This window comes from Leiobunum rupestre, chromosome 4, assembly GCF_980474605.1.
Source record: "Leiobunum rupestre chromosome 4, qqLeiRupe1.1.hap1, whole genome shotgun sequence".
Classification (NCBI taxonomy): domain Eukaryota; kingdom Metazoa; phylum Arthropoda; class Arachnida; order Opiliones; family Sclerosomatidae; genus Leiobunum; species Leiobunum rupestre.
In genome coordinates this window covers 37,734,423-37,747,324 of record NC_143387.1, presented here as the reverse complement: position 1 = coordinate 37,747,324, position 12,902 = coordinate 37,734,423, and the positions used below count along the sequence as shown (strand labels likewise).

Sequence of the window (12,902 nt, the reverse complement as noted above, 5' to 3'; positions counted from 1 at the left end):
TACAATTTAACTTCATTTTCCATTAATAGATGGCACCGCGGTCTCCACTCAAGTCGGTTTTTTTTAAGAATAAGATAGATTCATGGCCATCTCTAATAACAGGGGCCTTTTCATAATACAGGTGGCAATGATAGAGTTGCTGTAAGAGTGACCGAGGCTTATGACTGTGATTCCTTAAATAAATTTTAGATTCCGTGATTAATCTTTGATTCCGTGATTCACACGAGATTCCGTGATTCGTATGTGATTCATCGATTCGAGTAGGATTCCAAGATTCCGAAGATTTGAATATTCTAGAGATTCCTGATTAGATTCTTGAGATTCAGAATCACGGAATCAAGGTCCGTACGAGATTCCTCGAAGTGAAGAACCCCTCGGGTGAAAAGGGGGAAATAAAATCATTTTCTTTAAGAAACCTTGTTCACGGGATATGACGTAATTTACGTCACTTCCAGCTCCTTGACGAAAAACGTGTCATCAGGGGTGCGCCAAAACTCTAAGAAGGAATTCTTCTCTTGAGAAGAGTTCTTCGTGATAATTTTTCGATTACGTTACTTCCTGAGAGAAGGACCGCCAAAATTTAGAGAAGTGAGAATAGACGTTTAAATAATTCATCGTTCAAGGAAATCGCCAAGTAGTAATATTTCCGAGAGTCAGGACCTGCAAGTCACTGTTTATATAGTGCTTGTTAAAATAATGGAAATATTTGACCTTTACGCGAGCCTTTACGGCAACAATTAGCGTTCACCATGCCGTTCCCTTTTAACCAGGTAGTTTTTTTTTGACATGGCCAAAACACGACCTTCTGTTTAAGGTGAAAAGTTTCAATTATTTCAACAAGCGCTATATAAACAATACCTTGCGGGTCTTGGCTCTCGGAAATATTACTTAGTGGCGATTTCCTTGGAGCTTGGATTAACAATAGTAGTGCCTACCTGGATATATCACTCTAGCGTTCCGCGTGCATTTCCTAAGTGTTTGTTACGGGTTCTGCCTTGTAGAAGCTATTAGTTACGGGAGTTTCGGAAATTCTCCGTTAACTTCGCCGAAGCGGCGCTGCTGTCGCAAAAGTCATTTGCTTGTCAGGTTTTTTTCAAGTAATATATCCAGGTAGGCACTACTATTGTTAATTCAAGCTTGGAGGATGATTTATTTAAGCGCCTTTTCTCAGTCAAGGGTATGCTTAGAAATTTTACGCAACCCAGCTTTTCTGATCAGAAACGGAAGTTAGTGAAGTGAATTTTGAATTACTCGCGCGTTTCTGGCTTTTCAAATTTCAATTTTTGCATTTTTATGTCCGCTTATTGTATGTTCCGTGTGAAACAAGGTCTTTGAAATTTTTTCTATGGAAATGTTGTATAGAGGTATACTTATGAATAATTATGTTACATATGCTACTACGTCTTTGTCAACGTCTAGTCTATTGATGATTATTTTTCTAGGCAAGGCTATTGGACGTTTCAGTCCCTCAAGCCCCTCCTTTAGTTTGAGATTTATTTTTTATGAGAAATCCAGTCTCAGTGCAAAGGCAGCAAAGCAAGGGAAGACAAGGCCTAACCAGCTGTTTGACAATTATCTTTGTGTTTCCAAAAGAGTTTAAAGGGTGCATTGCTTCAGTGGAGGAAGATCATTTGTTTGACGTTGAATCTCTTCTCTTTCTCCTGAGAGTATAACTATTGGTGGAAGGACTATGTTATGACAGGTAAAATGCTTTGCTAGTGCAAATAAGCTTTAAAGTGTTAAAGGCACATTCTTGTGACTTTCACTTTCATAGTCATAGTTTTGATGAAGTAGGTTTAACTCAGCTGCTTTAGTCACTGAAGCCTTTGCAATATTATTGAAATGAAGTCCAAGGTCTTCTATTTTTTATGCTGAAGCCCCATGGCAACAAGGATTTTAAATTTCTGTAGACCTATTATAGACTAATGGTAATGCTTTTATAAGTGGTTTTAATGGGATTAATTTCAAACCACTTGAAATGCGCGCAGAAATACCCATACATGTTCAGAAATTCATCAAGTGAAATAACTGTAAATTTCAGTTGATTAAAAGGTGGTGTACATTTTAAACTCCTAAAGTGTGTACTGAGCTTTTAATTAGACCAAATTCAAATATTGGAGTCACTCTTCGAAATCTAGCAAAAAAAAACACAAATTTCCTGTTAGCACAGCCGGTCCTTTGCTATAAGATTTACTGATTGGCACTTTCTATGAAAATTGCAATAAAACATTTAGAAACAGCCGGTTTTAATGTTCCTCAAAATTGTAGGTATCTTTTTATTCCTTTTCAAAACATAAAATAGAAGGTAAGTTAAGAGCACATGAAAATTTTGTGTTTGGTATAGCCTGTGCAAAATTACACAAATTTTAAATTGAATTATTGTTAATCACATGATTTGAAACTTTTACCTTTATACTATATTTATCTTATTTTATAATAAAGAAAGACTTACGAAATAACAGGAAATACGAGTTTTTGGGTCATTCAAAGTTGAGGCAATTCATGCAAACCTAGGTCAACCAATTCTATGGAAATTTTATCTATGTTAACTACAGACCAAGAAACGTGAAAATCTGTATTTTTTGCGAAAAATACAAAAGTTATTGCTAAGCTTTAGCTTTTTCAATGTGTAACTTTTTCCAAGTTGTCTGAAGTTTATTTTCATAACCAAACACAAATTATTGAATAAAAAACTTGGCTATCACAAAGATTTACCTGCATCTTACTATACTATTTTTTTTTAATGTTTCTATAAAATAAAAGCATAAATTTTAAATGTGGCTATTCTGTCACAAGACACATTTAAGAATTGCTTTTCACCTGAGGGCAAATTCAAGCATGTGTAAAAACCCCTAATAAACTATATCTTTAAAGAGACAAATACTTCATTGTGATTACTCTTATTTTAAGTAACACAATGTATCAAGCTCATATGATTGTTTTCAACCAAGAAATACAATTTTAAAAACCCCCAATTATCTTTAATGGTAGTTTAATATTTGAAAATAACCATAGTTAAAACATCGCTGTTTAAGAAACCAGTTATTTGTAATATATCTTGAAAACCCAAATAATGGAAATTTACTCTAAGAAAGTTTTAAAAATATTAAAAATTAAGTAATGATTAATGAGCTAGCCTTAATGTAAAAACATGCAAGAATTTTAAATTTATTTTGAAAGTTCCCTTACCAAAAAATAAGTTGTCTACGAACTTGGTTTTACAAACTAAATATTTATTAAAACCAAACTTAAAACCCAACATGTAATTTTCTGACTAGTAAAAACCAACTAATTACAAACTTAAAAAAGAAAAAGGATTTTCCTGCCAACTTTAAAACAATTTATTACCCCTTTAACTAGTTTATTGAAATAGCTGACAACTTGAGCCTACTTAAAACCAAGTTAATATCAACCAAAATGTGTCTACAAACTAAAATCCAACTTATTTTTTTGGTAAGGGTTGTGTATCTAAACCTGCTTTAATGTTGCAAGGTGAAATTTTGCAAAAATCAAAAGTAAAAGAAGTGAAAGAAAATAGTGGTATCTTACCAAAATATAATCACAAAACTCTTCTATATAGTTTTAATTTTGATAGAAACAATTCTGTCTCATTTTGAATGTGATTTTGATAACTACAGTGTATTTTTTCAATTTTCTACTTTTAAAAAATTTCAATATTAATTTAATGAGCAACAGGAAAATGTACTTCAAATAGAAGGCTAGGTTTCCAAATCACTTGAAATAAGAAAAATGATGAACTCCATGTGATGCATTTTGGTGGCCCCATTAAAAGTTGAGCGGCTCAAACCTGACCTTTTTTCTGTTTTCAAGCACCTTTGGAATTCTAGCTTAATCTCTTAAACTAAAATCTGATAACCAATTTGTATGACATTAATTGCATAGGTAGAATACAATATTCTATGTTTCATGACCTGGTCTCGATGTGGAAAACCAAAAATGTGGAATAGAAATTCTGTAAATGGCAGTTTATGTACTGAAAAGTGAGCTATTAAAACATCACTATGTGAAATACAGTACAATTTTTCCTCCATTTGGTTTAACTATTATTTAATGTTAGTAGTGTTCCCAAGTGTAAAAATCCAGGTGGAAAATACCTTCCTGTACGACAATGAATTTACTGGCCAGTATGGCAAATAGTTACTAATATATTTTTTACTCAAAAAAAATGAGATTTGCAATAGTCATAAATTACAGGATATGTCATTGACAACTTCAAATATTCTGATTAGATTTGTAAACACTAGGGGCCTACTTTTAATTTTACTAGAAAGCGCACGCACATATGTACATGCCCTAGCAGTTATATGGTCTATTGTTTTTCTAGCCCATACCTAATGCTAGAGTCAAAAAACATTTTGAAGGTTTTCACATACTTGTTTTCCAATATGATGAACTTGTTTCAACAAAATTTGAACTGCACATTTTTTCAGTTCAATTTTTGGGCCCAATGTGCACCTTTGCATCACCCTAACTACGGCATTAACTTTGGTTCTATCTGGTAGTTTGGATTTGCAAAAGGGCAATTGTTGTTTATTTTATCATGAACTTAGGTTACTGAGAATGTATAAGAATTTATGTTAAGTCGTGTTATCCTAGTACCATCTCTATTAATTGGAAATACTCCATCTTCCCAATGGTATTGCGTTAGTAATAACATTTTCTAATTTTTCTTTCATCTTCCCAAAAAACATTTTCAATTTGTTAGGGAAGTTTGATTTAACTCTTAATTTAGTTTTATGTAACTTGTACATTCTCATTAACCTAATAAATTCTGGATTTTGTTTTACTTTTTAATTTAACATGTAACCTAATATGGTTTAATTGTTTTATATTTAATAGGAATAACATCAATATGATTGGTATAAAACAATAACAGATTTTTTACAAGGCGTAAAATGTATCAATGCTGACATCCATTAAATAGTGAACCTAAAAAATTAAACACTAAGAGTTAATCTTTAAACATAATGGGGAATTGTCTGAAATCGGTATCATCAGATGACATCTCATTGTTGAGAGAAAATCAAAGTGTTAGAGAATCTTCATCTGATCAACTGGGCCCACCTCCACCCTATCAAGTACTATTTAAAATAGTTTATACTGCCTAAACAAATCTTAACTGTTATTGTCTTGTAAATTAGGAGAGCGTTCCTGTTCCTATGTATTATCCTTCACCAAATGTTAGTAGACCTGCAACTCAGTTAACAGAAGAAGAGCAAATTAAGATTGCTCAACGAATTGGTTTAATTCAACATTTACCAACTGGTAGCTATGATGGAAGCAAGAAAAATCGAGAGTGAGTTAGTTTCTCAATTATAGTGTTTAAATAAAAATCAGCCTAGGCCAATTAAATGTACCATTTTCTTGGATATTAGAAATGACGAAGGATGTACAGTCCCAATCAAAAGTTTCTGGGGGCTTTTTAGAAAGAATACCTTCATGAAAATAATATGCAATTGAAAATTATAACGTTAGCATAGAATTGTGCAAGATACATTTTGCTGTTATAATTAATGGAAGGATAATGTTTTAGACTTCAAAGGTAATGTTGAAGGTTTGTGGGCGATTTCAGTGCCCCAAGAATGAACACTTGGCTGTTTTATTGGAGATACAGGAAATTACGCGAACAGAAAAGTTTTATTTGCGCGGTGATGCTTAAGCAATCACAGTTTGCTACCGCGTACTGTAGCTGTGTAAAACTGACTCTTAAAGGGATAATGAATCAATAACTTTAAAAGTTCAAGTACAATTTGCCAATTGAAACTAGATTTGGTTTCGGAGTGTAGTGATCGTACTGGATCCCAGGGTTTTCAACCCCGACCCGAGTAGGGTTGGGTTGTAAAATGTTTTGGTCGTGGGTTTTTTTAGTCAGGTTTTCCAAATCCAAAAAAAAAGGAAAACGCCCGAGCGAGCTCTTAGCTACAACCAAAACGGGGAAGGTGTTTTCATAAAATCCGGCTATGTTGTTTCCACCCCAGACAAAAATTTCCCCCTCGGTCTTTGATGGGAGTTCAGTACGTTCCAGTTCCAAAACCATCGGCGCAACTCGCATGAATGTCAACAAGCTGTCAAACATGTTTCCCGAAAAATCAATAAAAACCAAAGACTACAGACCGTTACATGTCCCTTCTTAGAGTATATCACCTCCTAGGCATTTCTTTGATGGGGATTTTTTGAAAACACCTATTATCTCAGCGACTTCTCTGGTTCGAAGGTACAAAGGTTGCGTCACTCTTCTCTCGTTTGCCATTTTTTTATTTCGTTTTTACTTTTAATTTTAAATAGATGTGCCACTTTTGAATGAGTTTTGTCACTTTTGTAGTTAGAAAATGCTTCAAATTAAAAACCCCGACCTGACCCGGTTTTTCGGGGTGTTTTCTCTCCCCGACACAGACTTAAATGTCACCCTGTACGATCACTATCTGTTATCACGAATCGGACCAGTGTAGGCACTATACATTTAATTCATTGTTTCATGAAGTCATTTTGGAGGGGTTTTCTTATTTCCGTCTTGCTCGTGCCCTAATGATGCTAGCACAATAATTTTTCACTGCATATTTTCGTGAAGGTATTCTTTGCAAATTGGTTGGGACTGTACCTACAGCTGGTTTGTCAATTGATTTTATATTTTTCATGTTTTGATTGGTTGGTGGATAGCTGAAAGATTTTAGTAAAAAAAACAATCAATACCAGGCACCACATTCCCAACATGAAGGGATTTCTGCAAAAACTACATTTTGTCGGTTAAAAGCGTGTGGTTAACCATTAAAAAAATTAGGGCCATTAACTTTCCTTGGGTTTTTCAGAAAGAGCTGGCAACAGATTTCTACACTATTAAAATGTTAAATATGTTTTAATTTAAAATTTTATTTCAACAGATGTGTTATTTGTATGGGAGAATTTGCAATTGGTGATCCTGTGCGATTTCTACCATGTATGCATATATATCATACAGACTGCATTGATGATTGGTTGATGAGATCTTTTACTTGTCCATCTTGTATGGAACCAGTTGATGCAGCGCTGCTCACAACATACCAAACAACCTGATATTGAAAACTCTTTTTGGGTTTTATGGCTAAAGGACTTCATTAATTTTTTTAATGCTTTTCTTCTTCTAATTTTATAAGTTTAAAGATATGGACACGGACAGATTGTCTGTAGAATTGTGGTGCCCCCCAGTAATAAAATTATTTCTTCTGGACTCTAATGAGGCTAAGAGCAGAATATATGTAAAAGAGATACCGTACTGTAAAATTCAAAATTTTAAAAGTGATACATGTAATATATAAAGTAAATGCCTTTATTGGTAAAAAACAATGTAAATAGTGAGAGCAAGTGGTAAATGAAGTAAAAAGTCTATTTTGTCACAATTTGTGAAAAACTGTGAATAGGAAAATTATACGTTTCTGTGAAGCCTAATTGTAAATGTACTTAAGGTTACCGGTATTAAAGAAAAAAGATAAGAGTCAAGAAATAAGGATAGGGCTACTTTCCGTTGGAATTTTGATTTTGATACAGTAATATAAATAAAAGCTATGCATACTTTTTCTGATAAAAATCCAAAATATTCCACGAGGTATGCTGAAATTTTAAAAAATATCAGTAGTAACCAAAATCTTTTCACAAGGTATTTTGTAATCCTTGAAATTGTTCAGAGAACCACACATTGGATTAGTAAGTTACTGATAGTGCAATTTTTAGCCAACCAATAATTGTAAATAGAATAATTTAACAGAAGTAGCCTATTTTTATTATAACATGGGCCTATTTGTAAATATGTTTCATTGATATGGTAAAGAAAAAATCATTTTCAAAGGGTGAAAGAAAATTTGTCTTTCTTAAAATTGTAAAACCTTGTTGAGAATTTATTTTTAAGTTTAAATTTCTTAACTACAGATATTTTAAGGTTTACAGCTAGTCCAGGTTATGCATTTTGTATGATTTTTTTGCAACTATTTTTAATTTTATTAATTGATTGGTCCAAATATCATTAGGTATTGGTATATAAATTGCAGTGAGAAAATGATGCAAACTATTTATGTTGAATTTTTAAGTTACAGAAAATCCAGGCAAACCGAAATATACTCGCACGTTCTCATTAGGATAGTAGAAGTTGAACTAGTAAGTAGTTTTAGAAATTGTATAATGTACTAAAAATTATAGCTCTATAAGGTTTGTAATTAAAATATTTTGTAGAACGTGCTGGCATTTTCCCCAAAATTATTGAATTAAAAATTGTCAGGGTTTTTGTAATTTACAGTTAAATGAATTCAAAGTATCCACACAGTAAATGAAATTAAACTCGGCAAGCAACTCCATAGTATGCTTACAGTTGAAAACAAAATAATGATAACTGGTTGAATTAAGTTAAGCCGGAACATAATGAAATCAGATTTTGCCTATATTAGTTGTATGATACTGGTATTATAAAACATGAATAAAAGGTATTTTTTAATAAAAGTCTAATGAATCATAAAGGAACCCAAGTACAACATTTAAGGGGTGTAATGTTTTAGAAAAGAACGGGGTAAATGCATGTATTAATTTCATTTTCTAAGTTTACAGACAAAATTAAAGAAAAAAATTACTAACTTTATACCCAACTTATACCATAAATGTATAATATTTTTACATAAGTGTGACACTTCCTATTCTTTAGATGCAAAAGTTTTACTGAGAGCTATTCACAAGACAGATTGTCGTTTTCCGTCCGCTTGCTCCCGCGTCACACAGCCTTTGACAGCGCCTCGCTAGGGGGAGATATTCTTCTTGTGATGACGTCACTTCGTTACTAGCGCTCAGTAAAATATCCCCCAAAAGTGACCAGCTTATGGAACAATATCATAGATTTATGCTTATAAACCCTTACTTTTGGAAACTTTTCTCAATTGATAGGAACTGCATGGTGCACTCACCTGCTACACCTTGCTTTTCAATGTATTTTCCTAGATCATTTCAGCATCCATTATTCTAAAGTGTGATAAAGTTAAAAGTTCACAAAAGAGCATTTTAATAAGTGGTTCATTTTAAACTGAAATTATAGTCTAGCTATCACAATCGCCCGTGCAATTTCATCCTGCCTGTAAAAGGTTTTGACTTGATAAACCCCTGGCTTCGGTAAACTATAAAACAATTTGTATGTAAATAAAAATATTCATCATTGCACTGAACTAAACCGTATAATGGTGTTATACTTAATGCCATGTAATGAAAACCAATCCTTATGAATATACCCAAGGATTTGTACTAGAAAATTTACAGTTAAAATTAAATTATTTTTGTTTCAATATGATAAGTAAAATGCTACAGAATTTAATAAATATTATCTGTTAGATGTTATGGGTGGTAAAAACTATATAATTAAAAAATTTTACATTAAAAACCATTAAACATGGACTTCAGTGTCACATCCTGGATTTAATAAGGAAGATCAAAGATATGCTTCAAAAAATAAACAATGGCAATTAGTACATTATGGAGGGCAGTTACTAGGTGTTGCCACAGCATGATTTGAATTCTCATTTTATTTAAAGAAATTTAGTGAAACTTTGCTTATAATATATTCACTACATGGAGAACTATTGTCAAGGCATTTATATTCTCTCACTCCAGCTTCATAGAAGTTAAAAAGTTGGAACAATTTCACAGAAGCATGAAAAGAAGACAAAATTTAGTGAATTCCTAGTAAAGTTGATTTTAAACAGGAATAGACTAGAATCTCACTTTGCCAGGTATTCAAATTATTCATTATGAATTTCCTTTGAATTATGATATAATACCTATAATGAACTTTAAACTGAAGCAAATAGTTTTCGCCTAATTCACGTGTTCAATAATTTCCGATGTATCAGCATAATAGAATATGAATTTCTTTGATAAAGTGGAAAACAATAAATACAGCATCAACAAAAAACATTTTTATAAAACGCACTTAATAAATATTTATTTTGATTTTTTTTTCTCTTGAAGAGGAAAGCAATCATTGTTTTTATTCAATTTCAGCCCCTAAAAAATAAATCCCGTAGTTTATAAATTAGATACAGTTTCTTTTCAGTTTGTAATTTCCTAAATGTGCATGGTAAACAATGTCTAATTTTCCTTTGTACATGTAAAAGACTGGATTTTTAAATGGTGGTTGTTTTTTGTTTGGCCATTGTAGTACAACATTAAAATTGAAAAATAAAAATAAATGACAGGCACACGGAATCAAACAATAACAATAAAAATGTCAGAATTTTTTAATGACTGTCATAATAAACACTTTTTGGTAGCACTTACGACGTGCTAACATCTAATTGCTGTATCACAGCAAAAACAATCGAATGACTTTCTGCCATCAGTCACCAACGTTGTAAACTAATTTACTGATATACCTAGAGGTTTTTTTTTCAGCAGCCCAATACAGAATAAAATACACACTTTTTTCGATAAATTCTTATCCGGTGCGGCGCTGGTCATGGCAGTTAGCTACAAGACCAAATAAAGCCAAAAAACTATTAACAAACTCAAGCTTTAGTAAATATAACAATTCTGAATTATTTTCTTAATACATGTAAAACAAAAATTTAAGAAATTCAACAAGTTTTCTAAAATATTTTTTCTTTACCCCAAATAGGCCAAATTTTTAAGATCATTTCATTTTATTTATAAATATTTGATTAAAATAAAACTCACTAATTTAAACCAAAACGTTATGGGTCAAAAGTTTCAAATAATACAACCTGGTATATTTTTGGTTGAAAAAAAATATTACCTAGTTTACGTTAGGTGATATTTTTTTCATAAAGTGGTCCTTTTAATTATTTTCTTTTTATAGCGGCATAGGTTTACTCTAAAATCACATTTCCTGCCAAATATTTGTAAAAGGATTTGCTAAATTTTAAATTTGTGTGACTTTTTTCCAACTTGCATTATTTTTTAAGTGACTAATTATGTAAGGCCTAAAACATGGGTACTGGCAAAGAGTTTGTATACAATTTGTATAATAATTAATTCACCAACAACTACTTTTTTTACACGTAGCTCAATTTGATTATTAAAAAAAGGTAAATTAAAAATTGTTAGTTAGCATTTAATTCAATAACTACCAATCTTCCTGTTAGTACGTCACCAACAGTTTAAAATGGCAAGTACTACGTAAAATATAGATGAATTTTATATTATCATCTGTTTCAAAACATATTACCATCCAATTATTTCCAACAATCACTTTTTAGTATCCTTTGTAAAATATTATTACTTCACCCAAAAGCACCGTAAAGAACTAATGGGGCAAGTTGGTTTTTGAAAAGTGCTTTAAAACACTTTATATGTATTATCTCTTAAATTGATTTAAAAATAAAGGTTAAACTCTAAACATTTATCTACATAAAAAAATTTCAATATGAAAAATACAAATGATTGAAAAGAATGATAGCTATGAACCACTTTTTATAGTACAGTTAGATAATCATTTGTAATTATAAGATTACCATTTTCTTTTAGTCTATATATTTTATAGTTCCTAACTATACATTAGTTTCCTTCACTGGGCCAAAAACATGACAATTACAGAAACAAAAAATAAGCCACAAAAAGCTTTTCTTTTAAACAAATGCAATTAAATAATTAGAAAAATTGATTTAAAAAACAACATCTTCGAAGGAGTATATAGAGCTATAAACCCAAAAATATCCTTAAAATAAAGGAATTAATTGATGATCCCCATTAGCTGCAAGCTTAATTTTCTCAATTAGTTTAAAGTTTATATCGCCACTTTTGAATTAAAAATATCTCTACACCTTAACAATCAAAGATTAAAATAAACTTAATCCCCATTTTAAAAAAATAGGCAGTTTTAATTTTTTACCAACTTTTTTATCTTCTTCAAAAATAACTATGAGGATAGAACTTCTCAACCTTGTTTTTAATCTTTAACTTACAATGCCCAAATTCCAACAAGCCAAAAACCTTTTAACAATACTCATTCGTGGTGCAGTATATGGAAAACAACCTTCGTAATGAAAACAAGTTTGATTACCCCTTTTCAAATACATATAATTTTTTTTTTGAAAAATTGGCAGTGTATGTTTTCTATAAGAGCACAACAATTAACTTTAAACATTTTTTTCGTATTATTTTAACCATTTTTCTCAACCTGAACAATGAACACGGTGCATTGGAAACCGTAGATATGTGGTCAACTCAAAAGGTGTTTCATTTTTTTCATTATACCATTCGTGAACCATTTGTCATTAATTCACCCTAAACTTTGAGTAACAACGTTTCCCGTTAAATAGACCATTTTCCATATAACGTTATTAGCCAAACTAAAAAGCGCAAGTCAAGTTGCACTGATAAATTTAACTAATACTAGACAATATGAAAAAATACCCACAAATAATTTGGTTTCCCCCATAAGTTAAACATCACAGGTTTAATTTTTGCATGAACTCTAAGTCTGAAGTGTCTTTTAGCTAGTGTTACCATAGAAAGCTTTACTGGCGATACTATTATTTTCACATAACTAGAATCAGTCCAAGTGTATTTCTAAAAAAGCATAGAGAATGAGGTTAGACATTTTAACCCCAACAATTTGTTAGACCTAAATTTTTCATATCTGGAAAATACAACATTGTATTTGATACTATACAGTAATTTCAAAAACACTTGAAGTACTAAGGCCTATACAAAAAAATGGTATAAATTTTCTTTAACAATATCAAACAAAATTGTGTTTTTTCCCTTATATTTTTCCTACCCAAAAAACCAATTTCTTGCACTAGCTCAGCTGCTAAAATTGTTATATGAAAAATGGGATATCAAAACTTCAGGTGGCCATACTAACATGAAAGGGTAAAAGGCCAAAAGAAAATATTACAATAACGATCCAATTTTCA

At 31.4% G+C, this 12,902-nt stretch overlaps 1 protein-coding gene across 2 annotated transcripts; it reads left to right on the top strand.

The window, feature by feature from the left end:
* Positions 1 to 1,408: 1,408 nt before the first annotated feature.
* Rnf11 (Ring finger protein 11) lies at positions 1,409 to 8,462 on the top strand. Of its 2 annotated transcripts, XR_016480684.1 has the most exons (5): positions 1,409 to 1,702; positions 4,861 to 5,099; positions 5,163 to 5,317; positions 6,900 to 7,371; positions 7,461 to 8,462. XR_016480684.1 is itself a non-coding variant. In XM_090173773.1 (4 exons), the coding sequence occupies exons 2-4, from the start codon at positions 4,989 to 4,991 to the stop codon at positions 7,069 to 7,071; spliced, it is 438 nt and encodes a 145-aa protein (XP_090029899.1). In that variant the 5' UTR covers positions 1,409 to 1,702; positions 4,861 to 4,988; the 3' UTR covers positions 7,072 to 8,462. The 2 variants fall into 2 exon arrangements, 1 of the variants encoding a protein (XP_090029899.1); XM_090173773.1 differs by having other exon boundaries at positions 6,900 to 8,462.
* The last annotated feature ends 4,440 nt before the right edge of the window (positions 8,463 to 12,902 follow it).

Excerpts from the sequence above, each read along its gene's own strand:
- Rnf11 (XM_090173773.1), top strand. The coding sequence starts at position 4,989 with ATGGGGAATTGTCTGAAATCGGTATCATCAGATGACATCTCATTGTTG. Across the intron at positions 5,100-5,162 it reads GCCCACCTCCACCCTATCAA|GAGAGCGTTCCTGTTCCTAT; the intron begins GTACTATTTAAA and ends CTTGTAAATTAG. Across the intron at positions 5,318-6,899 it reads GGAAGCAAGAAAAATCGAGA|ATGTGTTATTTGTATGGGAG; the intron begins GTGAGTTAGTTT and ends TTATTTCAACAG.